This window comes from Eptatretus burgeri, chromosome 4 (assembly GCF_056783735.1).
Source record: "Eptatretus burgeri isolate ZD-2024b chromosome 4, Ebu_testis_v1, whole genome shotgun sequence".
NCBI lineage: Eukaryota > Metazoa > Chordata > Myxini > Myxiniformes > Myxinidae > Eptatretus > Eptatretus burgeri.
This window is the reverse complement of record NC_140964.1, coordinates 80,292,460-80,319,410: the sequence shown is the minus strand read 5'-3', so window position 1 is coordinate 80,319,410 and position 26,951 is coordinate 80,292,460. Positions and strand designations below refer to the sequence as shown.

General features: G+C 47.5%; 1 protein-coding gene across 7 annotated transcripts in view; it reads right to left on the bottom strand.

Moving 5' to 3' along the window:
• The window catches only part of ANKLE1 (ankyrin repeat and LEM domain containing 1), a 69,874-nt gene that overhangs the window by 21,742 nt on the left and 21,181 nt on the right, over positions 1 to 26,951 (bottom strand). For 5 of the 7 annotated variants that reach the window (XM_085878922.1, XM_085878923.1, XM_085878920.1 and 2 more), the window contains one exon: positions 324 to 3,445. In XM_085878922.1, coding sequence (XP_085735048.1) covers positions 324 to 3,433 — 3,110 coding nt within the window. In that variant the 5' untranslated portion in view covers positions 3,434 to 3,445. Of the gene's footprint in view, positions 1 to 323; positions 3,446 to 4,001; positions 5,910 to 26,951 lie in introns of those variants that run through there. The other 2 variants (XM_085878918.1, XM_085878917.1) reach the window with 2 other exon arrangements.

The following is a 26,951-nucleotide window of genomic DNA, read 5'->3' as shown; positions in this document are numbered from 1 at the left end:
TAAGGCATATCCTGGGTTACCTTGCTGCGGTCTGAAGCCACCATATTATTTGGCCTGCTCAACCATGCCTTGACTTGCAAGGGGCCGCAACGCTGTGTCCCATCCTCGCTGTGCCCCCTCCTTATATAGTGCAGCTGCATCTCTATCTCTCTCTCTCTCTTCCCCCTCTTTTTCTCCCCCCCCCCCTTGAGTACTCCCCGTCAGTGAAACAGTGGGTGAGATTTGCTAGTTATGTAATAAAAGAGCTGTTCAAAGACAAACAATATAAAGAGTATTCGTCGTGTATAAAGTGTTTGATGATGAACTAACAAAGCAATCTCTACCTTTCTTCCTCAACACAATCTTCATAAAGAAACTCCAGCACTTTTGAACCTTGTGAATCCATCAACGGCCGTCCACCCGGAGAGAGAGATGCATCCCCCTTCCAAGATACATCAATAAAATCTACTCCCAATTTCTTACTCGTCCTCAACAAACTTGTGGCAGCATTCTTTGCACTTGGAGAGTTGATCAAACCTTCTGCCTTGTCCTTTGCCTTCAATGTCTGGACAGGTTCCCCATGTCTTTCACACTCAAGTCCACCCTTCTTTTGGAAGCCAAATCCAAAGCTTCTCTCATGTTGAGATCCTGTACATAGGTTGACCAACTTGTCATCACAGCTCATGAAATCCACAAAAGTAGTGTTCGAAGAGTTAACAGAACTGTCTTGTAATTGTTCAGCATGGGGACGAGTAGCAGAGTCGAAGTTGCAAGCCTGGCTCGCACAGGAGGAGCCGTCCGAACGGCCGGTGCAGGAGGAGGAGGAGGAGGAGCCGTCCGAACGGCCGGTGCAGGAGGAGGAGGAGGAGGAGGAGGAGCCGTCCGAACGGCCGGTGCAGGAGGAGGAGGAGGAGGAGGAGGAGCCGTCCGAACGGCCGGTGCAGGAGGAGGAGGAGGAGCCGTCCAAACGGCCGGTGCAGGAGGAGGAGGAGGAGCCGTCCGAACGGACGGTGCAGGAGGAGGAGGAGGAGGAGCCGTCCGAACGGCCGGTGCAGGAGAAGGAGGAGCCGTCCGAACGGCCGGTGCAGGTGAAGGAGGAGCCGTCCGAACGGCCGTTGCAGGAGGAGGAGGAGCCGTCCGAACGGCCGGTGCAGGAGGAGGAGGAGCCGTCCGAACGGCCGGTGCAGGAGGAGGAGGAGCCGTCCGAACGGCCGGTGCAGGAGGAGGAGGAGCCGTCCGAACGGCCGGTGCAGGAGGAGGAGGAGCCGTCCGAACGGCCGGTGCAGGAGGAGGAGGAGCCGTCCGAACGGCCGGTGCAGGAGGAGGAGGAGCCGTCCAAACGGCCGGTGCAGGAGGAGGAGGAGCCGTCCGAACGGCCGGTGCAGGAGGAGGAGGAGCCGTCCGAACGGCCGGTGCAGGAGGAGGAGGAGCCGTCCGAACGGCCGGTGCAGGAGGAGGAGGAGCCATCCGAACGGCCGGTGCAGAAGGAGGAGGAGCTGTCCGAACGGGTAGTGCAGGAAGAAGACAAGTCCCATGAAGGGACCACAAAATAGGAGTGAGAGTCACCCAAAGGGTCTGCACATGAGGAAGCATCTGAACAGCTGGCCCTGGAGTTGCAATCCACTTGACCATCTGAGCGCAGGTTGGGGTGAATGAGGGAGAAACGGCAGTGCCCAATCGATTCCTTTTTTGGTTGCAGCAGTAAGACGTCTTCATAATCATCATCCTTTTCATCAAATTTTAACCTGGCTTGCAGTTCTTCACTGTGATCTGGAGCTTGAAAGTCAAATTTGTGGTTTCCACTGTGCCATATATTTCCAGATGTATTCACCTTAAGCTGCATGAAATCAACAGCCAGTTGGCTTGACAGAGCATCAGTATCAGAGCTTATATGAGAAAGATTCTCATTTAATGGCATTTTCTCAACAGGACTACAACTTAGTTTGTGAGGTCCATCACCATCGACTAAAGGAACAGTTCCAGTGAAATTAAAAGCATTGCTGGCTCGTACAGCATCACAATCGGACATATTGGAAGAAGTCAGCAAAGGACTTTCATTTTGACGTTGCATTGAAGAACTTGTGCGAAGCATTGTGCCGGAAGGCAAGCGTGAAGAATCCTCAGCAGCATTACACATTCCCCGTTTAAATTTTCGCCGCAATGTCACGTTTGGAGAGTAGATCGATGCATCGTGAAGATGAAGGGTCTTTTCAGAAGTTTTCTCATCCAATTCACAATCACGTAACTGAACAGGACGGGATGGTAAGCTCGTGTTTTCAGTGTTAGCAAATACCTCAGCGTTTCTTTCCTCCACAACCACATCATGCCTTCCTATTTCCAACAGGCCTCTGGAGCCAAAAATTGGTTGCGTGGAATCACATAAATGATCAGAAAATTCTGCCAAATCAGCAGGTATGTTGGAGACGAGGTTAGGTTGAGTTTTTATGGAGAGAAAAAGATCCAAGGGTTGCGTGTCTCCAAGCTCATCACATGTTCCCGATTGATCTTTCACTCCTCTCTGACGTTTTACAAGTACAGGTGCAGGGATACCATATTCATAATCTTCACAACAAGGCAATACCTTGCCAGAACCACCCATACATGAATAATCTGTATCATCGCTAACCTCAGAGAGGCATTTGCAAGGTATCACGTCTGAGGGGTCACAAGGAAGGTAAACAGATGATACAGAACCAGAGAAGGAAGATACATCTTCAGGCGGATCACCCCACCTTCCAGAGTTCTCATCAATCACCCCACCTTCCAGAGTTTCATACAGCGTTGCTTTGTGAGTCTCAAAGGACATCTGTGGTGCATTGAATTGAGCAGAATAATATTTCGTTTCACATAAAACATCAACATCACCCCGACAACCCCTTTTCATCAAAGACTCCGATTCGTGACTTCCCAGCATTTCACACGATACAGAATATTCACTTTTGCCACTTCTGCTTCTCAAATGCTCAGGTCCATCCATCGTGGGAAAATCATAAAAGTTTATTTTACCTTCTTCTGCAGTAACTTTGGGAAAATAACAAAAGCTGTCCTTCGATGAAGAAGAACTCTTGCTCAAGTTACTTTCTGTTGAACAAGATTCAAAACTTTTTTCGAGATTTTCCCATTCATTCTGAGTATTGTAATCATCACAATCATAATCGGAGCATGCTGGCAATAATGGAACAGTTTTATCCAGACCAGAGCAGGATCTTGACTTTCGTGGAAAAACTCTGATATGATCCGGCGATGTCATATCAAAACAGAACCGTCTGTTCAACATGGCAACGTCGTCAGCATAGGATGATAAATTCCAGCCTAAGCCCATGCGGTCACTCATGGAGCCATTGATACGAGTACTCGAACCGTATGTGCAGTCACTGTTTGACACCTCTCGCCATGGCGGGTAGTATCTGCTGTCACCATTATTTGGGGCATTTTCACTCTGCTCATTCCACATAGTCCTCAAACCCTGCACAGAAAACAAAAGAGCAGAATCTTAGTCTCAAACACATTGTTGAATGTCAACCAAAAAACAGTGAATTTTGTGACTACACATTCTACGTGCAAGTCCTGCAGTGATAGGTCGACAATACAGCAAATCAAGGGGTATCTACTAATTATGTATGCAAAACGGTGGAATTTCCACTCCCCATCCCACATTTGTGGTGACCCATCCAGGATTGTGCACAATAGCCCAGGAGACTGCATTGGCAGCACCGATGCTCTGTGCAGAATATGGTCCCATTGGATGGATCCCATACATTTCCCCTCTCCTCTTCACCCTCACTCCTTTGATTTTTCTGTCCTATTATCCCAAGTTTCTGGAGTACAAATTAATTACAAGTGTAAACCAAGGTTGTTTTCTTTTCTGTGGTGGTATTTTTTTTGGTTGTTTTGTTAAAGCAGCTCACCTGTTTCCCCATGCATAAACAGTGATCAGCATACAGAAGCATTCAAAGATTTTTGTTGTGGTTCGTATATCCATTACAGGGCTGGCAGTATAACCTAAAGGTATGCACACTCACCTGTGAGCTGTCGAACATGGGTTTGAATCTGAACACAGCCATAAACTGGCATACGAGTGTTTTGCAGGCAGGGAGAAGGATCATATGTGTGTGTGCTGTTCTGAGAATGGATGCTATTTAAATTGAGTGTCCCATCCGTGAACATTAATTGGTGAATGTTAAAGATCCCAGGGTGTCTTTCGTGAAGAATAGGCGAGCTAATGCCAGCACCATGAACAAATTCCTGGTGCAACCTCCAGGGGGGGGGGGGGGGTAGGATAGCTACATCACACACCCCAGCAATGATGCAAATCAGCAGCAGCTACGTGCTACACACAAAATGAAAGGAAATGTCCTCTCCCCCACCCTCCCCTTACATTTCTGCAGGATGCACTCTTTCATCCCCAGTTTCCCCTTACTGTCCTAACAGTCCCCCACTTGTGCCTGAGATTGTATCATGCTTGTTCACCACCAGCATCTTGCTCCCCTCCAAGTGACTGTAGTTTTGTTGGCATTTTGCAATTGGTGGAGAGTTGGAGGAGGAGGGGTTCATTGGTCTGAATAATTTGTTGGACTCATTGTCAAAATAAATCACAAATGCTCTGCTTTATCGATTTGCTGATAACTCCACCCTCTGCCATACCATCCCCCATCCTTCAGATAGGCAGGCATCCTCTTCCCTCTGTGCAGACCTTGATAAAAATCACAAGCTGGTCAAACCCTTGGAATATGTCTCTCAATCCTGCCAAATCTCACACTCACTATCTCCCCCTCTCTCTGGAAGGACTATCTGGCAAACCCTCCTATCTACTTTCTCAACAAACCTCTTGAAGATGCTCAGCAACTCAAACTTTTGGGCCTCACTATCAACCATGATCTTTATTTGGCAAACCACATACTGAAGTTGACCCCCAAAGACAGCTGCCGACAGGGCATCTTCCGTCGTGCAAAGTCATTCATTTGCACACCTGAACTCTTAACTACCTACAAGGCAATTTAATTTTTTTTTTTGGTACAAATGTCAAGGCTTGCATGAGAGCTAACACACAGAACATACAAGGGGAGCAGGAGATAAGAGGGGTGGGAGAGGGAAGGACAAAACATTTGGGAACAGAGACATGAGATCTGTGGAAGGGAGAGGGATGGGGTGGGAAACACAGGGTAAACAAGATGGACACGACAGGCACTTTCAGGTCCCGACACGACAGGGACTTCAGGAACGAAAGCAGGGAATTTGAAGGAGATGGGTGTGGGGTGGATCAATGGGGGTAGAAAGGATCATGATTTTTGGATGGGGGAAGATAAGAGATATAGTCCATGAGCCAGACCCCGAAATGTGACGGATTGGTATCACCTGGGCAGGAAAATTCCCATGGTGTTTTTTTTTTTTAATAGCCCTATGTCTGTAGTTAATAAATTGATGTGATAGACCTTTGTAAGGAGCAGCTTATTGGTGGTTATCACTCGTTGAACATGATGAGGTGAGGACAAATTCTTGTCAAATTCTTAGGGGTTCGAGAAACAAAATCTATCATAACTTTACAACCAACAAACATGGCCTCACGAACTACAACTCAAAATGTCAATATTATACCCCTCTGCAAATTGATATGTGACTTGAAACAATTGGTTCAATAACTAGGTCACAGGTCAAAAGGTCATGAAATTTTGCTGATGCTAAAAATCTCACCTATTGCCACCAAGGGAACTACTACTACTTCATAAATTAGGGACCTATTTTGTCTTAACTGTCCAGAATGTGAATGGTAGAAACCCTGTGAGACAATAAAGCGGTTATTGTTCCTTTATTTTGCAAAATGTGCATTCCACAGCAAACGACAAATAAAAAGTCATATTTACAAAACAAACAGAAAATTGTTGTTTTAGCATAATAGCGTGGTATGAAATCTATTCCCGTAGGATTTTCGTGCAAAAATTTTTTTTTTTTGCTTTATCGGGTTCATTTCGGGTCTTACAATCGCAAAATGATGGAGGTCAAATTTTCCGACCCCTCGACCCCACCCGGGGGGGGGGCATTTTTGTTCCGGAACCCCCCGAACTTAATCCGTGCTTTTCTCCGCTAATAATTCACGAATTTTTATGATTTCAGGGTTGTTTTGAAGGCTCTAGATGACGCTGACTCTTCTTATGACATTTGTGAAGCGACTGGAAGTAGCTATCACTGACTTCCGGTTCGATCGACATTGCAGTCAATGAAGATGTTAAGATTTCTCATCATCCAAGGAAGCCAACTTGCAAGGGCTTGATATGAAGTATTGAGAAATTAATGCAGTTGAGTGAGTAATTGATGCCAAATTGGTGGTAAAAATTCACCAGAATGCAGGAAATGAAGTGTTTGACGCTCAAAATGTCCTGGGGACGGGGGAGGGACACACCCCCCACTTAATGTGTCCCCCCCCCAATGTTTCAATGAAACGTAACCCAACGGAACACACATCAAGTATGGTAATTGCTTCAATTATTGATTAATCAGTAGGTTTATTTATTTATTTAATATAAAAAAATATTCGTGCGACATTAGCCCCCAATGTTCGAAATTCATAACAACACCACTGCCAAAAGTAATAATAACTTTTTAAAATAATCAATGACGCGACACTTTCTTGGAAATAGTATGTCATCACGTAACATCGCGCAATTTTGTGTTGTTGTTTGTTGCTGGTATTAAGTTATTATTGACGGTTTAAGATGCAAGTATAGAATTATGTTCTTGTCTTCAACATTTAGTTGGTGTAATAAGTCATATTATTGTTTATTGCAATTCAATTAGTATCCCATCATGCAGAGCATGTGCTTAAATGTGCATAAGTGTCAGAAATCTGGTGACTTAGTGATTATTATTATTTATTTGTAATGCATTCGCAATCCCTCAGGACTGGTGTGTATTGATACACACCAGCCCGGGTTTTCGCATGCGTCCCAGGGCATTTGTTGGGTGTACATCTTGCCCCAGATGCTGTGCCTAAAGGCGCTGTCACACCTTGACGATTTAGCCAGCAATGGCAACGTATAAAAATGTATGTAAAACGTTGGCGTACGCTGAAATTTTGATGTTTCTTTTAAAAGTTTTGGTCCTATTCATAACGTGTTGGTAACGGGCACAGAACGTTTCGTGTCTTATAGATAACTTATACCAACGAATGATTAGCCTGTTGTCGGCATTCACAACCTATGCCCAACGATAGTTTAACTTAGGCATAGCGCGCTGCACTTATCGCCGACGAACTCGTGGCATAGCCTGTTAAAAACCTGCCGCACGCCGATTTAAATAATAACCGCCTGAAAATTGAAAGTGTCAACCACGCAGTCACACCTTGACGATTTAGCCAGCATATGCCGACTAATGAAAAATTTGCCGAACCAAGCTGGCACACGTCGAATACGTTATGGGTAAGTTGTGTATACGTTAAGAGCACGCTGAAAAACGATGAAGTATGCTGTCATATTTCGTGGTACGTCTAGTACGTTGTGAAATTTCAAGCATGCTGAAAATTTTACGACGTACTCGCCGTATGGCTCACACGTTCCGCTACGCTGGGAAGAAGTTGTATGCACGATATGGGATCGTTGACACACGTCGACACAAGTTCCTTGTAAGTTACTCATAAGTCGAAACAAGTCAATGTAATGTTTAGCATACCCGAAACTTATTTTCTCCGTCAAGGCACATTTTCTTTTTTTCAAATTGGCTCCGTGAAGGCACGTGACGAAATATCTGAAGTTGTTGTTGTTGTTTTTTATTATTATTATTTTTAGTCTATCACGAATTTTAAAATATATTCGGACATTTGCTTTTAAGTTTCGACGTCGACATGACAATATCCTCAAACAGAAAATATTCACAGAGGAGGAACAAAGAATAAGACATGAGCAAACTGAAGAGGCAATCAGACGTGACGTAACGGCATGTGACGAAATATCGGAAGTTATTGTTGTTTTTTGTTTAAACGCTGCCAATACGCCATTATACGATAGCTGTAAATTAGAAACACGTTTAGTAAGTTCTCTGGTCGTCCGGAAGACGTCAATCAAATAAGTCTGCATACGTCAATATGCGTTGGAGGTACGTTACACATAGGTTCAAAGCACGTTACTCATAGGTTAGAAATAAGTTTTGGGTACGCGAAGCATTACCTCGACGTGTTTCGACTTGTAAGTAACTTGCAAGTAACGTGCCTCGACGTGTGTCAACGATCGTGTAACGTGCTTACAACACGTTACTCATAGGTTATAAATACGTTTAGGGAACGCTAATCATTACCTCGACGCGTTTCGACTTATGAGTAACTTACAAGTAACATGTGTCAACGATCGCATAACGTGCCTGCAACTTATGGCCAGCGTAGCAGAACGTGTCATACGCTGGCATACGTCGTAAAATTTCAAGCATGCTAAAATTTGAGGACAACCGCAAAGTACAACGATGAAAGCCAGCATACTACGACATATGGCAGTATTTTTCAGCGTGGTCTTAATGTATACAAAATTTACCCATATACAAAACAAACCCATTCGACGTGTGCCAGCGTTTGACAATTTATTATTATTTTTTTTTTACACTAAAAAAAAACATTTTTTTAGACAAATTTAAGTCGGCATACGGTGGCTAAATCGTCAAGGTGTGACAGCACCTTAAGCGGTGGAAGTGGGGGGATGAGTCCCACTAACCGATGGACCGAGAGGCCCATGTTTAGCCATTAACAGCATCTGTTTCCTTCCTGCGGGTCTCAGGAAGTACCCATCTAACCGTGAGTAGCGGCGCACTGATATAAAATCAGATGCTTCCACCGGGATGTGAACCCGTGACCTTTCGGTTTGAAGGCATGCGCCTTTACCCACTCGGACCCTTGCCGTGGGCTTTGGCAAATGAGGACGGATCGCTGCGAAAGACAGATAAAGCCAGACTCTTGAACAATATTGGAAAGAATGTGCCACCAGCCGAGGTTCTTCCCAATCTCTCTGCCTGCGTCATTGATGGAATGAGTGTCGTTCAGAAAATTAATGGAAGCAACCAAACCCTTGCTGAACTTGCAAAGTCTGCTCTTAAGCTTGTATTAAACGAAGGTGGCCAAAGCCAGAAGATCGACGTGGTATTCGGTGTATCTTGAGACATCAATCAAGGATGCCGAGAGGAGCAACAGGGGTTCAGGAACGGGTGTCAAATTTAGGACAATCATAGCTAGCCACAAGATAAAAGTGGCGGAACTTCCTTTCTGAAGCCGATAACAAAACAAGTCTGATCAAGTTCCTTGTCGAAGAATGGAAATCATCCAGCAATAGAGCGATGGTTGGCAACAAACAACTGCATGTAGCATGTGGTGAGAAGTGTTGGAAGATAACCAGTGATGGTTGTTCCGAAGTCCACGAGCTTTCTTCCTCACAAGAAGAAGCAGACACGCGGGTCCTATTGCATGCGAAACATGCATCAGATAATGGATACTCAAGTGTATTCATTGTCTCTGAAGACACAGATGTCTTTGTGCTATGTCTGTCATTTGTGAAGGACATCCCCAGTCGTATGTACCAGAAGCGAGGCACCAAAACCAGAACGCAGTTCATGGATATTAAAAAATCTCAGAGACTCTCTTGGCACTGACATTTCAGATGCATTAATCTGACTGCATGCCTTCACAGGGTGTGACACAGTAAGTGCCTTCGTTGGATAGGCTAAAGTCGAGCAGGGAGTTTCAGGAAACTTTCGCCAGTCTGGGAGCGACATGGGACGTTTCAGATGAACTGTTCGCTGTTCTGCAGAATTTCACACGTCTTCTCTATGCACCTTCATCAAACACAAGACATGTGAATGAGCTGAGATATGAAATGTTTCTCGCCAAACGAGGTGAAGTTGAGTCCAGCCTTCTTCCTCCATGCGAGGACAGTCTGTTGAAACATGCAAGACGTGCCAACTATCAGGCTGGGGTATGGAGACGGAGCTTAGAGAGGAATCCTGATATACCTGATCCAGCAGGGCATGGCTGGACAAAAGGTGATGATGGGTTTCTAAACATAGATTGGATGAAGGGAATGCCAGCACCAGATGGTATGATGGAAATGATCGCCTGCCAGTGCCGACGAGAGTATAGACCAGAGAGCTGTATTTGTATTCGCCATGTCTTGAGGTGTAAAACACTGTGGTAGCTACAGAACTGTGGAAATCAAAACCATGACGACTCCGAACATGAAGACTCTGTGGACATTAATTCTGATTCAGGAGATGATTGTTGCTGATTCAGACATAATTTGCGCCAAGACTTATTACTTACGAAATCTTTAGATTTCGTAAATATATTGATGACTTCCGTCCTCTGTGTGTTTGTTTGTAGGCACGATAACTCGAGAACGGAAGAAGCTACCAATGTCAAATTAGACCACGCGATTCAGGAGGGTGATGGCAAGCGCTGATTAGATTTAGATCAAAAATCGGTCAAAGGTCAAGGTCACAGTGAGGTCAAACATTCGATTTTTGATGGTTTGGTACAGAATCATCGTAGAAACTTCTGGTTTGCGTCGCTACCTTCTCTCGAGACAGCTTTTATTAGACAAGGTCAGAGGTCAAGTTGACGATTTCATAAGTACCAGTGTAGAACTGCTTGTTATTTAATTAGCCTGCAAATAAATGCACAATCGTCTGGTAGTCCGTAATGTCGGGACCCTCTTGCATGAGAATCGGCGGCCCATACGTTATTGTGGTGTCAAATTAATAGTTGTAATGATGGAAACAGTTGTAATAAAAAGTATCATGTAAAGCTTGTTTGGACAGTAACTAATTGCTTTTGCATTTAGAAATAAGATGCAATGTGTATTTTTTTTTTAAATACAGCTGAATATATGGAAATGAATATGATGTAAATATTATCAAGAGATGGTTGAATTCTTGAGCATTTTATCAGTACCGGTTGTCCTTAAAGTGCCCATATCTCGTGACAGGACAGTCTGATAGCAAAAAAGACTGCACTAAACGTTTTCCCGTGCCCGAAAACCTGTAAAAATGGACACAAATATGACAAGCTTTATTTCTACCATGATATAATTACCTTGACTGCAATGTCGATCGAACCAGAAGTCGGTGATAGCTAATTCCGGTCGCTTCGCAAATGTCATAAGAAGACTCAGCATCATCTAGAGCCCCTAAAACGACCCTAAAATCGTAAAAATCGGTTAATTATTAGTGGAGAAAAGCAAGGATTCAGTCAGGGGGGTTCCGGAACAAAAATGCCACCCCCCCCCCCGGGTGGGGTCGAGGGGTCGGAAAATTTGACCTCCATAATTTTGCGATTGTAAGACCCGAAATGAACCCGATAAAGCAAAATAATCAATTTTAGCACAAAAATCCTACGGGAATAGATTTCATACCACGCTACAGCTAAAACAACAATTTTCTGATAGTTAACCTCTGCCATCGAAGATCGGAGGTTACTGTTTTCACCCCTTTCTGTTTGTTATCTTGCCAAAACGAAGCTTTTGCAAGATATTGTTACGGATTCGCGCCCGCCGGCGTGCTGACGGCCACGTAACTCGAATCGCGGCACGTCGCCCACCGGACGGACAATCCAGTCGTGACCCTCTCGGACTAACGCCGGGAACCAGTCACGGGTGGACCTTTCGGTCTCACCGCGATCGAGCCAATCGGCCCCCGCGTGGGATAGGGTTGCTCGCCAAATTCGACCTACCTAAGTACCCACACGGAGGGTAGACCGGGCGATCGCACCTCGCCGCAGGTCGACTTCGGACACGGGCCACTTAAGCGACCCGTTCCGTACTATCGGGATAACCGAGCGGTGTAATTCGTCGACCTCGACGGTTCGATTAATTAATCGGGCGTATTCAGCCCACTACCAACCCTTTACGTGAAGCAAGATGAGGATTCAATGAAAGAAATGACGAAGCGAAGCGGGAAACAGTTCAACACAAAGCACATTTATTCGCTATGAACGGAAAGCACACATATTCAATTCCACCAAAAGCACATAGAAAAGGAAAAGAAACACAATGCAATTTTACACAAAAAGCAAATGCGACAATGCAGATCTAATACCGATTACGCGAGCACACGGCAACACTTATACAATTCTACTTCACAGACGGCGCCGACAACACACATTCCCAAAAACAAAAGAAAAGAGAACCCTCAAGGATGAGGCGGGCCTGAGGCCGAGACCGGGTCGGGCCTACCCGTCTGGTGATGAGACGCGGAGCGGCGATGGTGCCTCAACTCCGCGGGCCTCGCGGGCAGTGTCTGGTAGGGGGTGGGAAAGGGGCCCCCTTGGTCGCACTATCTCAGCGCGGGGGGGGAAACAGGAGGGGGTTGCTGATGCTCGGGGTAAGGAGGATTTTTACTCTGCCTCGAGTCCCGCGACGAGCGTCTCCACCTCGACCAGGTCGCGCCGTCGGCCTCCCTGGTGTGCAGCTCCCGGCATGACGCGAGCACCCCCTCGTCTGCCTTCGCCGCCTCTCCACAGCTCCGTCCTCTTCGCTCCGACTCCAACGCACACGACGACGACGACGACGACGACCAACAACCAATTCTTCCTCTTCCCAACTCCACCGACTGCGAAGTCTTAACTCACTGGACTGACGAACGCAGCCGCTTATATAAGCCCCGTGGCTTCGCTCTCTCATCTTTGACCCCCTGCCTTCGACCTTTCACCTCGCTCCCCATTGGCCCGAGAAAAAGTGGGCGTGAATGCATTTTGATCCATGAATTTGCATATAGCAACCGCCCTCCAACGCCCTGGAGGCGGGGCCAAATCGCCCCTCGCTCACCGATTGGACGGCACAAAAGTGGGCGTGTGTCGTTTTTGATCCGTTTTTGGAGCGGAAAATCCGTGGTTTTGTACACACTGTTCGGCGCGCGCCCTGCACGAGTCCAATACCGGCACCCACAAGCGGCGCAAGAACGGTGGCGATGCGACGGTTGCGAGGTGTGACGTGAAGCGGCGCCGTGGTGGGTGGTTGATGTTGTGATGACTGCTGATGGTGGTAACAATGGCGGTTGGTCCAAAATAAAGATAGTAAAAGAAAAACGGCTATCCTGAAGAGTCGCAGCACGCATAATGACATTTATTCCCTCTAGACAACGGGTTTGGGCCTAACTACACATATACTTACCGAGATACCTCACCTAAGGGACCTGAATGGTGGTTTGCGAATTTGGTAACCACAACACTACCCCCTCCCCTTTTTACAGACTCGTCCCGAGTTGTCAAATTTTCGTGTGCCATCATGTGTAGTTTTCCCCTAGTACATTTTACCTACGGATCCCTGAGTGCGACATTCATGGTATTCGTGTCCCCAAAATAAATAACCTGAGGGCTGCGTAACTACCTAAACAAACTCACTCACACGGACGACTTAAATAAAATTGCCGGCGCTAAGACAGACATGCCGGGGGCGCACTCATATTTACAGTACATCTTAACCTTAACTTACAAATTTTACACTAAACCATGGCCCAGGATCAATGAGCTCTGCAAAAAGAAAGCAGTTAACAGGGAGCCAGGCTGCTCGCATGCAGTCTCTGGCTCAAAACAATGCAGGTGACAGGGAACGTGGCTGGCTGCTCACACGCAGTCCAAGGCCTTCCCTTTTTGAACTGAACGCAGTGAACCACAACGGTGCATGGGCTGCACAAACGCAGTCTCCGTGCCAGCTCAAGTGGCACACGCAATGAGCACAACGAATGGATGGATGAATGGTTTGACGCAAACACGGTGCACAGGCCGCCACTGCAGGCCCGTGTTGTAGCTGCCAACAGGGCAGTTCTTGCAGCTTGCAAACTGTTGCATTGCGGATCCTGGTGCACATGGAAATGAACAGGGGGGGGGGGGGCAAAGCAAAATTGAACGGGGCTGGTGAAGGTGGGCAGTGGGCATGGCATGGCAAAGGCAGCAGGCAAACAGCCCGCAGAAGAAGGCCGCTGCAGGCAAACACAGCCGGCAGATGACCTGGCCGGCACAGGCCTTGAAGAAAAAACAGCCAGCCGGCAGATGAAGTGGGCCGGCACAGGCCTCGCAGCACAGCAGCTGCAGATGAAGTTGGCCGGCCTCCGCCTTGAAGCAAAACACGGCCAGCCGATGAAGTTGGCCAGCCTTTGCGGTTCAGTGGAGGTTGGTGGAGGGAGTGCGGTGGTGCTGGCCACTTGGAAGGCGGGCTCGGACCTACCTACCTGTCTCCCTCCCACCTATCGCCTTTGCCTGTCACTGTACATACCCACTCCCTTAATTTGTCAAACCCCAATTTAGCCCCCACTTATTTTTTTGTTGTTTTTATTTTTACTTCCCCACTATAAATCGTCCTCTAACCCCCTTTATGGTCCTTGTTCGGCTAACCTATCCTGTCACCTAGCCTACTCCCAACCCCTACGTTCCCTTCCCGGAGGGGAATAAGGGAGAGCTAACGTCCTGTGCCGAGGCCCAACGAAGCCTCAAAATGGCCTCCCCAGAGTTCGGCGATCTTAACACCAAGTGGGTCCAGCGGCCCACAACGACAGCGAGGGGATGGATGGTGCGGAGGGGTACATCTCCTAATCTACCCTAACCATTTAACTGTTAAACTACCCCGGGGCTTTCAACAAGCGCCTCTCGCTTAAACTATTGGTTCTAACAACCCAGATTCCCGTCGCCTGTGTTGGTGTCCTCACAATTTCGGGCCTCGCCCCCCAATTTTCTCTCCGTGCCCTCACACGGTCTCCTGGCTGGGACACGTGGCTCCCTTTGGCAGGCACGACCCTCTGCCGAATCTCCCGCTATGGCACCCCCGGGCACTACACTGCCTCCGAGCCTACCAGCTCCCTAACACCGGGGAGTGCCCCCCATGGCACCTCCCCTGAAACGCACACGTGGCAGGCTGGCTTCCCGGGCCCCTTTCCGAGGGTCACCCTTGCCCACAACACTGCCCACGCGGCTAATGGCGCCCCGGGCCCCCGCACCAAGCAGGCGCACCCGTGCCCACTACGCTATCCCGACCCCCATGGGCCCTTGGCCTACCACGGCCGACTAGCCTGGTGCCCGGGGTACCCACTCAGCGATACTCACCTTTCGCAGCCACGCTCCCAAGCCCGTCAACAGGGCTCCTGCACCCCTCCAAACGCGTTTCGAGCCTACATTCCCACCAACAGCAAAACGACCTCCATTTTTCAATTTGACTAACCCAGCTAACTCACTTTACTCTGACCCCGGGGTCCCTTGGGCGGGAGTCACTCCTCCCCCCAATCACTCATCGCACCATGCATTCCCCATTCGCTCCACTCACACAGACCCGCTGGCCTCACTCACTCACCAAGCACATGCCTCACAACTCTCCAACTCTTCAACACACACACCGCTGAACTCTGCCATCCTCCTAACTATATCCCCTAACTAATTCGTGCTCCCACGTCGTCCCTTAAACTAGTAGCACGTTCCTTTTAACACTACGTAGCTAAGCTACGTCCCCTCTACACATTCACAAGTCTGTCCATGTCCTCAAAATAAATCATTTTATTTCCCAACCTAAATCTGGCTACAATCCCTCTAACTAATCCATTCCACGGACTCCATGAGGACTTACCCCTGCCCCATGAAGTCGGTCTAACTAAGCTAACCCTTCCCCCTAACTAGTTTCCATCCTGTGCCCAGGGGATCAAGGGGGTCTTCCACCCCTTGCCCAGGAATCCTGTGCACCCGAAAGTGAGGCTTGTTTTTTTTTTGTTTTTTTTTTCATGCGCATCACCAGCGCGGCAACTCGCACACTTTGCACCTGCCCGTGACGTCATGCAGCTGCACGTATTCCTCGTCCCTCCTTGGACGGTACCATCCGGCAGGGATACCCCTCCTGCCGGATTCCAACCCCGCGTGCAGCCATGACGTCACCGTGCGCATAAAAAAACACAAGCCCCACGTCTCGTGGGGTTCCCCACGCGAACACGTGTGCTTTGCCCGTTGGAGCTTAACACACACGATCGCGTGGAGAACCCGTCCGGTCCAAATCCGTAGTCCTGCCTAAACTTTGTCCGTCCGCGGGATCGGCAAATCCACCGCGTGCGTTTCCGGACCGGGACTTCACTCTCGCAAGCGAGCACGTGGTGGTCTCGTGCGTTGCACAGCACGGACCTCGTGCTCCCTGCTGGGTGAACCCGGCACGGTCCCCGAAACAACTACAGCCGCTACTCGGCTTTCTCTCCTCTGTCGCCGTCTCCGTCTCCATTCCACACACGCACCCCTGCGTGTTACGACGCTCACAGTCCATTCCATCACATTCACACCGGGAGACGCGGCTGCGTGCTCCCGCATGCCAACCGACATCTCCCTCACATACCGCTCTCTCACACACACGGTTTCCCTTGCACTCGGCCGTTCACTCACGCGTGCCTCACTACTCACACAAACCATACTACTTACACACGCGGGGGCACTCACCCGCTGTGCCTCATCCACACTCCGTGCCTCACTCGCACACGCGGGGGCACTCACCCGCGGTGCCTCACTCATACTGGCCGTTTCATCCACACACACGGCCTCACTCACACACGGTGCCTCACCCACCCACGGCGTGCTGGGAAGCACGTACTCTGGCACCATCGCCACCACACCACTCACACACGGGGTCGCTTCCACACACGGGGACTCACTCACACCTTGCACCACACACACAGGGACAACCACACTGGGGATTCGTGTCCCCACAAGGGTCTCCGGGGCCTCTATACCCCCCAAGCTCTCCGTGCACCTGTCCACAGCACCCGTCCCCTCAACCTCGCAAAGCACGACCGAACTCACCTGGTCGTGACTCGCCTCAAGGGGGCATACTCCCTCCCCTCGTTCCTGGAGGAGGCCATCCAGGTGCTCGCACTGGGTCCCTACACGCTCCGCGAGCTCAACCTCACTATCCTCCACTACCTCCGTGTGTGTGTGTGCGTCACTTACCCCGTCTTCATCGTGTTGTCTCTCCTCTATTTTTTCTGTCTCCCGTGTCTCTGCCAACTCTTCACCCTTTACCTCCCTTGTCTCAACTATTATTTCCGTTGTCGTCACCTCGTGTCTCGTCTCGCACGTTTTGGTCTCCCCATTTAATTTTTCCCTTTCGGTCACCGTCGATTCCTCTGTCACGACCCTCGCCCAACACGCCCCCCGAATTATTTTTTTACCCGCCTCCACCGCGGGCCTGTCAGCCGTTGCACCCCCTTCCAGCTCGTTTGCTTCCACACGTGGAGTCGCCATTCCTATCTCCCTGGTCACGGCCTTCATGCCCGCCTGCAGGCATCGGCCCATGTTCTGCGTCTCACCCCGTAGCTCTTTCATTTCTTCCCTCATTTGCTTGTTCATTTTGTTTGTGTTTGTATCCATCTTTTCGTTTATTTGTTGTGTATTCGCATCCAATTTTCGTGTATTCGCATCCATCTTTTCGTTCATTTGTTGTGTATTCGCATCCATTTTTTGTGTATTCGCATCCATCTTTTCGTTCATTTGTTGTGTATTCGCATCCATTCTCGCTGTCATTGCCGCCAGCATGGCGCATAGCTGGGCCATGTCGGGTGCGCTTGGGTGAGCCGTTTCGGCAGGGGTCGGCGGGTTTTGGTGGAGAGGGGGGGGGAGGTGTCATACACCGCGGCCGCTGCCGCACCTATTTCGGGCTCTGGGTTCAGTTGGGCGAGTTCGTTTTCCTGTACGATTAACATTTCCTGCACGGGTATTCCATCCTGAGCCATGGATTCCACACATTCTACATCCATTTCTAATACCCCCGGCTCCCGCTCACCTTGAGACGCCATCTTGCTTCTCTTAAAGGGTTAATTTGAATCGCTCGTAATTTGGAGGAAATCGGGGGTCGCTTCTCTCACCCCTGGACCGATTCCCGTGAATTTAGCCGGAGACAGGAGAGCCCGTTTTCCTGTTCTCCGATATCAGTGCCGCGAGGAGGGCGATGGATTTGTATCGCACGACCTGACACCAGTGTTACGGTATTCGTGCCCGCCGGCGTGCTGACGGCCACGTAACTCGAATCGCGGCACGTCGCCCACCGGACGGACAATCCAGTCGTGACCCTCTCGGACTAACGCCGGGAACCAGTCACGGGTGGACCTTTCGGTCTCACCGCGATCGAGCCAATCGGCCCCCGCGTGGGATAGGGTTGCTCGCCAAATTCGACCGACCTAAGTACCCACACGGAGGGTAGACCGGGCGATCGCACCTCGCCGCAGGTCGACTTCGGACACGGGCCACTTAAGCGACCCGTTCCGTACTATCGGGATAACCGAGCGGTGTTATTCGTCGACCTCGACGGTTCGATTAATTATCGGGCGTATTCAGCCCACTACCAACACTTTACGTGAAGCAAGATGAGGATTCAATGAAAGAAATGACGAAGCGAAGCGGGAAACAGTTCAACACAAAGCACATTTATTCGCGATGAACGGAAAGCACACATATTCAATTCCACCAAAAGCACATAGAAAAGGAAAAGAAACACAATGCAATTTTACACAAAAAGCAAATGCGACAATGCAGATCTAATACCGATTACGCGAGCACACGGCAACACTTATACAATTCTACTTCACAGACGGCGCCGACAACACACATTCCCAAAAACAAAAGAAAAGAGAACCCTCAAGGATGAGGCGGGCCTGAGGCCGAGACCGGGTCGGGCCTACCCGTCTGGTGATGAGACGCGGAGCGGCGATGGTGCCTCAACTCCGTGGGCCTCCGGGCAGTGTCTGGTAGGGGGTGGGAAAGGGGCCCCCTTGGTCGCACTATCTCAGCGCGGGGGGAAACAGGAGGGGGTTGCTGATGCTCGGGGTAAGGAGGATTTTTACTCTGGCTCTAGTCCCGCGACGAGCGTCTCCACCTCGACCAGGTCGCGCCGTCGGCCTCCCTGGTGTGCAGCTCCCGGCACGACGCGAGCACCCCCTCGTCTGCCTTCCCCGCCTCTCCACAGCTCCGTCCTCTTCGCTCCGACTCCAACGCACACGACGACGACGACGACGACCAACAACCAATTCTTCCTCTTCCCAACTCCACCGACTGCGAAGTCTTAACTCACTGGACTGACGAACGCAGCCGCTTATATAAGCCCCGTGGCTTTGCTCTCTCATCTTTGACCCCCTGCCTTTGACCTTTCACCTCGCTCCCCATTGGCCCGAGAAAAAGTGGGCGTGAATGCATTTTGATCCATGAATTTGCATATAGCGACCGCCCTCCAACGCCCTGGAGGCGGGGCCAAATCGCCCCTCGCTCACCGATTGGACGGCACAAAAGTGGGCGTGTGTCGTTTTTGATCCGTTTTTGGAGCGGAAAATCCGTGGTTTTGTACACGCTGTTCGGCGCGCGCCCTGCACGAGTCCAATACCGGCACCCACAAGCGGCGCAAGAACGGTGGCGATGCGACGGTTGCGAGGTGTGACGTGAAGCGGCGCCGCGGTGGATGGTTGATGTTGTGATGACTGTTGATGGTGGTAACAATGGCGGTTGGTCCAAAATAAAGATAGTAAAAGAAAAACGGCTATCCTGAAGAGTCGCAGCACGCATAATGACATTTATTCCCTCTAGACAACGGGTTTGGGCCTAACTACACATATACTTACCGAGATACCTCACCTAAGGGACCTGAATGGTGGTTTGCGAATTTGGTAACCACAACAATATGTTAGTCAGCTTGTATGGGTTTTTTTTGGTTTTGTCTGTAATCTTCTTCTTCTTCTTCTTCTTCTTTCAGCTGCTCCCGTTCGGGGTCGCCACAGAGGATCATCCGTATGATCCGCATAGTAATTTGGCACATGTTTTACGCCGGATGCCCTTCATGATCGCAACCCTGGTCGCCTCTTACGACACAGGGATATGCTACACCTATTTTAACCGGGGTATACACCGGCCCAGTGCACTGGTACTCATTTCGCCGACCTCGGAAGGATGACAGGCTGAGTCAACCCCCTGGTGTATTAATTCAGTGGCCCAACGGGGCTTGAACTCGGGACCTTTTGGATCCCAAGCCGCTGCCCTCACCACTGCGCCAACACCAGGCTTTGTCTGTAATCACGTATAAAAAATTCTGCACAGCAGTTATCATTGGAAATTTTTGTAACTTCGCATATCAGAGGCCTATAGAGGTCCCTTTCAGCACATAAAATTTTGAAGGTCAAGGTCAAAGGTCAAGGTCACTTTTTCGCAAATCAGGGGAGTCGACGAAACCCTTCTTTTTTGAGTAATTTTGATCGGATCGTCTTCAAACTTCATGGGAATATAGTTCATGGTCTGGCGCTCAGCTGATTAATTTTAGGTGGCGATTGGCCTTGACCTTCATGGTTAGCGCCGAAGGTCAAACATATTTGACCCCAAGGTCAAATTTTCAAGTTTTAGGAACTATATCGTGTAGTACCTCAAATTGAACACCTTGATGAGTGCTTTCTAGATATGTCAAGCTTGAGACATTATGACGTCATTTGCTGACGTTATGAGGCAAACGCACATTTTTCATGGTTACTCTGCAGAACGATTCTCATCGGAATCTCTCGTAGGCAGATATTCCTCAAGGAGTCGCTCCTGGTGGATAGCAGCTCTGTTCACCTCAGTGTGACCTTAAAGAAGTCACACGTGGTCACCTTTTGGCAAGGTTTATTACTTACGAAATCTAAAGATTTCGTAAGTATATTGATGACTTCCGTTTGTTTGTTTGCATGATAACTCGAGAACGGAAGAAGCTACCAATGTCAAATTACACCACGTGATTCAGGAGGGTGATGGCTAGTGCTGATTAGATTTTGGTCAAAATCAAAGGTCAAGGTCACGGTGAGGTCAAACATAATTCCGTAAATTCACGTGGAGAAATGGAGTATTTTTGCTTCGCTCGACGTTACGAGTTCGTTTTAACTTCGATTTTAATTTTGTCTTCGGTTTTTGCGATCGCTTAGGACGCTTAAAACTCGGTTGTCGAAATTCTGGTAAAAATCGGATGTTTTGGAGACGTTTTAAGATTGTATAAAAAATATTTCACTTGACGCGTCACGGGTCGTCCCATGATGCAGTGCGCTCGAGCAGACGCGTCGTTGAGTTACGTTAAGGTATAATTGCGTGGAGAAATGGAGATTTTTGCTTCGGTCGACGTTACGATTTTTGATGGTTGGATACAGAATAATCGTAGAAACTTCTGGTTTGCGTTGCAACCTTCTCGAAAGACAGCTTTTATTAGACAAGGTCAGAGGTCAAGTTGACGATTTCGTAAGTACCAGTCTATGACTGCTTGTTTGTTTGTTTGTGAACAGTATTACGGATAAACTCCGACGAATTTCGATGAAACTTGGTGGGGGGTTAGGTATGGTCCAAGGATCATGCCATTAAATTTTGGACTTGCCCCCCCCCCAAAATTGTTAGAGAATTTTTTTTTTGCATTTCTACAAGTTTTAAGTGATTTCCACCCCCCCCCCCCCCCAAAAAAAAAATTTGCAACTTTTTTTTTTTCAACAAAATTGATTTCTTTTTTTTGCATTTCTACATGTTTTAAGTGATTTCTAACACCCCCCCCCCCAAAAAGAAATTGTTGGAGAAAAGAACTATAACTGTCAGCACTGTTGACATATTTAATGAATAAGATATAAGGTTCACTTGAGTGACCCAGCAGTATTGGCGGCGGAGGTTTTGCACTCTCCCGAGTGCTCCCTCTCTAGTTTTGTAAATATGACTTTTGTCGTTTGCTGTGGAATGCACATTTTGCAAAATAAAGGAACAATAACCGCTTTATTGTCTCACAGGTTTTCTACCATTCACATTCTGAACAGTGAAGACAAAATAGGTCCCTAATTTATGAAGTAGTAGTTCCATTGGTGGCAATAGGTGAGATTTTTAGCATCAGCAAAAATTCATGACCTTTTGACCTTCTGTGACCTAGTTATTGAACCAATTGTTTCAAGTCGCATATCAATTTGCAGAGAGGTATAATATTGACATTGAGTTGTAGTTCATGAGGCTATGTTTGTTGGTTGTAAAGTTATGATAGATTTTGTTTCTCTAACCCCTAAGAATTTGTCATCACCTCATAATGTTCAACGAGTGATAACCACCAATAAGCTGCTCCTTACAAAAGTCTATCACATCAATTTATTAACTACAGACATAGGGCTATTAAAAAAAAACACCATGGGAATTTGCCCACCCAAGTGATACCAATTTCGACTCGGGCTCATGGGCTAATCGAGATGAACAGCTGTTTTGAAGACCTGGAGGGAAGAGTGAGATTGAAGAGAGTATGGGAGTTTGTTCCAAAGGTGGAGAAAAAATAGAAATGAAAGAGTGAAGGTGAGCAGTAGGGCGTTCCGTTTTTGCAAAAGTTTTCATTTTGAAAGGTCACGATGTGCCCATCGATTCTGTTTGGTGAGGTAACCTTGCTGAAAGAGTTTCCGAAATTTCCCGCCATTTTGAATTTTCCAGAAATTCGTCGAATATCATAATAACATACCCCAATCACACACATTGTTTTTTGAAATTCCAATATCACAATGTGCTGTCAAATCTATGTGTTTCATCTTCTCCAAAAAGTTTCTGAATTTTCCTGACATGTTTGACCGAGGGCTGCCATCTATCTCTAATTCCAGCAGTGTGTGTGTGTGTGTGTGTGTGTGTGTGTGTGTGTGTGTGTGTGTGTGTGTGTGTGTGTGTGTGTGTGTGTGTGTGTGTGTGTGTGTGTGTGTGTGTCCGCTGTTTCTCGACCACCGCTGGTCCGATCTCATTGAAACTTGCCAGATATATTGTGGGGACCTGAGGATGTGCCTTTTCAAGGTTTGATATTAATCGGACAAGTGCTTCCCAAGTTATGGCCATTTATTTACCAAACCAATGGGAAGACACGTTGTTGCGTGGGCGTGGCCGATGGGGAAGGGAAGCTCAGCCGCGTTCCCTATTACGGGTTACAACGTACGGGCTTCCGGAGAGTGATGACTTCGTGTATTCTAATAATTTCTCGATTTCTTATGCGAATTTATAGATAAACACAATGCCGCAAGTTATGATCGTTTTCATACGAGACGGTGCATAAATTTCGGAAACAGAGTGCTGGTATGCTCCGAACCAGGAAGTAATTTTTTTCTCTCTCTTCTCTTCTTGTTTTTCCTTGCGAGGACATTGCGAAAAGGCAAAATACGTTTGCGCGAATTGAATAATTGGCCATTAAAACCTAAATTGCGAGTCATCGTAACTGTGATATGCGAACTTCCGAGCCACCCACGTATGGGCACGCGAGAGCGAAGAAACGGCCTGTGTGGTTGTTGTTTGTTGCTCGCGGTTTGAATATTTATTTATTATTATTATTATTTTTTTTTTTTTTTACGGGCAGCCGCGTTCCCCATTACGGGTTACAACGTACGGGCTTCCGGATAATGATGACTTCATGTATTCAAATAATTTCTCGATTTATGTGCATTTATAGATAAACACAATGCCCCAAGTTATGATCGTTTTCATATTAGACGGTGCATAAATTTCGGTAAAATCAGAGTGCTGGTATGCTCCGAAGAAGGAAGTAAATTATTTTTTGTACGTTTTTTTTTGTGCATTCTAATAATTTCTCGATTAGTTATGCGCATTTATAGATAAACACAATGCCCAAGTTATGATCGTTTTCATATTAGACAGTGCATAAATTTGGGTAACATCAAAGTGCTGGTATGCTCCGAAGCAGGAAGTAAATTTTTTATACGTTTTTTTTTCTCCTCTTTCGTCTTCTCTTTGCGTTTTTCCTTGAGATAAAAGGCAAAAATCAATGCAAGCGATAATTTGTGGATTGCATGTGAACATTCCATATGGGCATGCACTACTTCCGCATAGTGATGACTTACTGTATTCTAATAATTTCTCGATTTCTTATGCGCATTTATCGATAAACACAATGCCCCAATCCAGTCGTCATTTACGAGAGCGAAGGATCGGCCTGTGTGGTTGTTGTTTCTGGCACGCGGTTTGAAAGTTTTTTTTTTTTTTGCATGTACGGCCACGCACGTACGGGCAGGTGAGAGCGAAGGAACGGCCTGTGTCGTTGTTTCTGGCATGCGGTTTGAAAGTTTTTTTTGTTTTGTTTTGTTTGCACCTACGGGCACGCACTAGTTTTGTAAAACTTGCATGTTTTGGTCGGTCTGTGATTTTTGTTACACGAATGTCTTTTTCCTTTGTATTTGCAGAATAGACGACTCTGACCATATAGCAGCAGATCCAGCAAAAATGCATCCAAGAGGATGAAAGAAATCATTATTTACAAAATATTTCCCTGTGTATATTTGCAGAATAGTTGATCATGGAAGCAGCTACAACAAAACGAGGACGTCCTAAAGGTTCCAAAAAACCTCGGCTTGAAAACGTGGAAACTGATCTTGGAGAGCACCGTGATGGGTCTATTGTTCACTGTCATCCGGAACAATCAGAAATGGTCGCGGAAAATGCATCAACTTGAAAGCCCAGTTCAAGTGCAGTCAAGTGCTTCAAATAGGAACTTTTACCTTGTTCACCAGACGTTGGATAAATTTGGATATAGTAAACTACCAAAGTAAACTACTACAGTCGCAATTTACCATGGACGATGATGAGCGTACTTGTATGAAAAGAATGGCTAATTTTGTCGGGCTCTTCTATGTGAAAGCATTCCTGGAATCACGGCTCAACGTAGCAGCTCCGCATAATGATATCAAATTCATGGCCGATATCTACCTCGACAGCGAATATGATCAGGGAGCGTCAGATGACTGCATGACATCGTGCCAGCGCCACACCTGGTATCTAACGCCTCAACTGGTTATTCTGTCGCAAGTGGACGAAGATAAACCAGCACATGAGCGAAAACTGATTGGCCAGAAACTTTTCGAAACCGAACGACCACAAAGCTTCCAATCGGGGAAGCCTGAACTACCGACATTTGATTAAGACTCTGGAGAACCAGAACTCAGAAATTTAGTGCGCGGTGAATCATGGCTAATGTTTGATCCACTTGGATCGGATGAACCACAAGAATGGTTGCAAACCCCTGCTCATATGTGGGACAAGTTTTCTGGATACAAGAAATTCTTGGAATCTGCTCGTCATTGCACGTCATAAATGATGTTGCAGAGAGAGGGATTAAGTTGATTTCTGATTTTATTCCAATATGCCATGATGAAGAGCAGCGTCAGGCCCTACTACAGTGTGTGGAAGACCACAGGAATAGATTCCCAAATTTCAATGACAACTCTGGCTAAGCTATAAACCTTGGTGATTTTTCACTTCATATTAGATGTTAGTCGATCGGTGTCAGTAAATGTGTGTCGACAAGCCCATTAGCCGTAAGCTGTATCGTGCAATTTCGTTCCACTCATCGGGGGGGGGGGGGGTAGACAAAACCTTGATAACATGATAGTTTATATGAAAATACAGACGTGTCCAAAAGTTCTCCACTCAAATAGCAGCAGTTACTGTGTATTTTCATCTTGAAAATCGATGCATTCGCCGCGCTCTCTCATTTGAATTTTCTCCACACGGATCACGTGACGCCTCGACAGCCAATAGACACCCCCCCCCCGTGTATTTTTCACCAGGACAATGTAGCGAACGAAGAAGTCAAACGTTTTACGTCTGTAAGATGGGATAAATGGAGAGAAAATGTCAACAAATGGCTCGTCTTCGATAGTCACGAACGACGTTTAGCTGAGAGTGCCGGCGCCAGAGGACCAACTTCGATCATGGGCCTATTGTACCCGGAGTGCCGGTGTAAAGATTTCAAGCTACCCCCCCCCCCCCTTTCAAGTTACCTCCCGGTAATCTGAAATCGATTTCAAGTTACCCCCGGGGGTAGCTTAAAATCAATTTCATCCTACTTCCTCCGATTTCAGATTACCCCCCTCAAAACATTTATTTATGTAGGTTTATTTACAAAAAATAGTAATTTAATTGATATTGAAAACTAATTAGGGAAAAACCATTGACCACGTGACATCCTTTAAAGAGTTTGCAATTCATTTTGATTTTATTATGAATGATTTTATTTTAATATTGTTATTAATTGAAATCAGTATTTCTCATACAGTTATAGTTTTTGCCATATTTTAATGAAATCCTTCTTCGATATACTTGATCCAAATAGACATACAGGTATATCTTTTAAACCAACTCAGACCATATTTACAATTATGGAAACAACGCAATAAAATCAATGTACAAGAAAGGCAATGAAAACAGATTATTTTTAATTCACAATTTCGTTGTGGTGGTGGTGGTCGTATGGCAGCTTCGCTGCCGGTGTAGCTCTCATTTCTTGAAGCACGACTGTGTCGCTGATGCAGTGCTCCTCCACCAGTACACACACTGGAACTGGTACTCATTTCGCCGACCTCGGAAGGATGACAGGCTGAGTCAAACCCCTGGTGCATTAATTCAGCAGCCGACGGGGCTTGAACTTAGGACCCAAGGATCCCAAGCCACCACCCGAACCACTACTCAGGACCCAAGGATCCCAAGCCACCACCCGAACCACTACTCAGGACCCTAGGATCCCAAGCCACCACCCTAACCACTACTCAGGACCCGAGGATCCCAAGCCACCACCCTAACAACTACTCAGGACCCGAGGATCCCAAGCCACCACCCTAACCACTACTCAGGACCCTAGGATCCCAAGCCGCCACCCTAACCACTACTCAGGACCCTAGGATCAAAAGCCACCACCCCAACCACTAATCAGGACCCGAGAATCCCAAGCCACCACCCCAACCACTACTTAGGACCCTAGGATCCCAAGCAACCACCCTAACCACTACTCAGGACCCGAGGATCCCAAGTCGCCACCCAAACCACTACTCAGGACCCGAGGATCCTAAGCCGCCACCCTAACCACTACTGAGGACCCGAGGATCCCAAGTCACCACCCTAACCACTACTCAGGACCCGAGGATCCCAAGCCACCACCCTAACCACTACTCAGGACCCAAGGATGACACAAGCAACCACCCTAACCACTACTCAGGCCCCA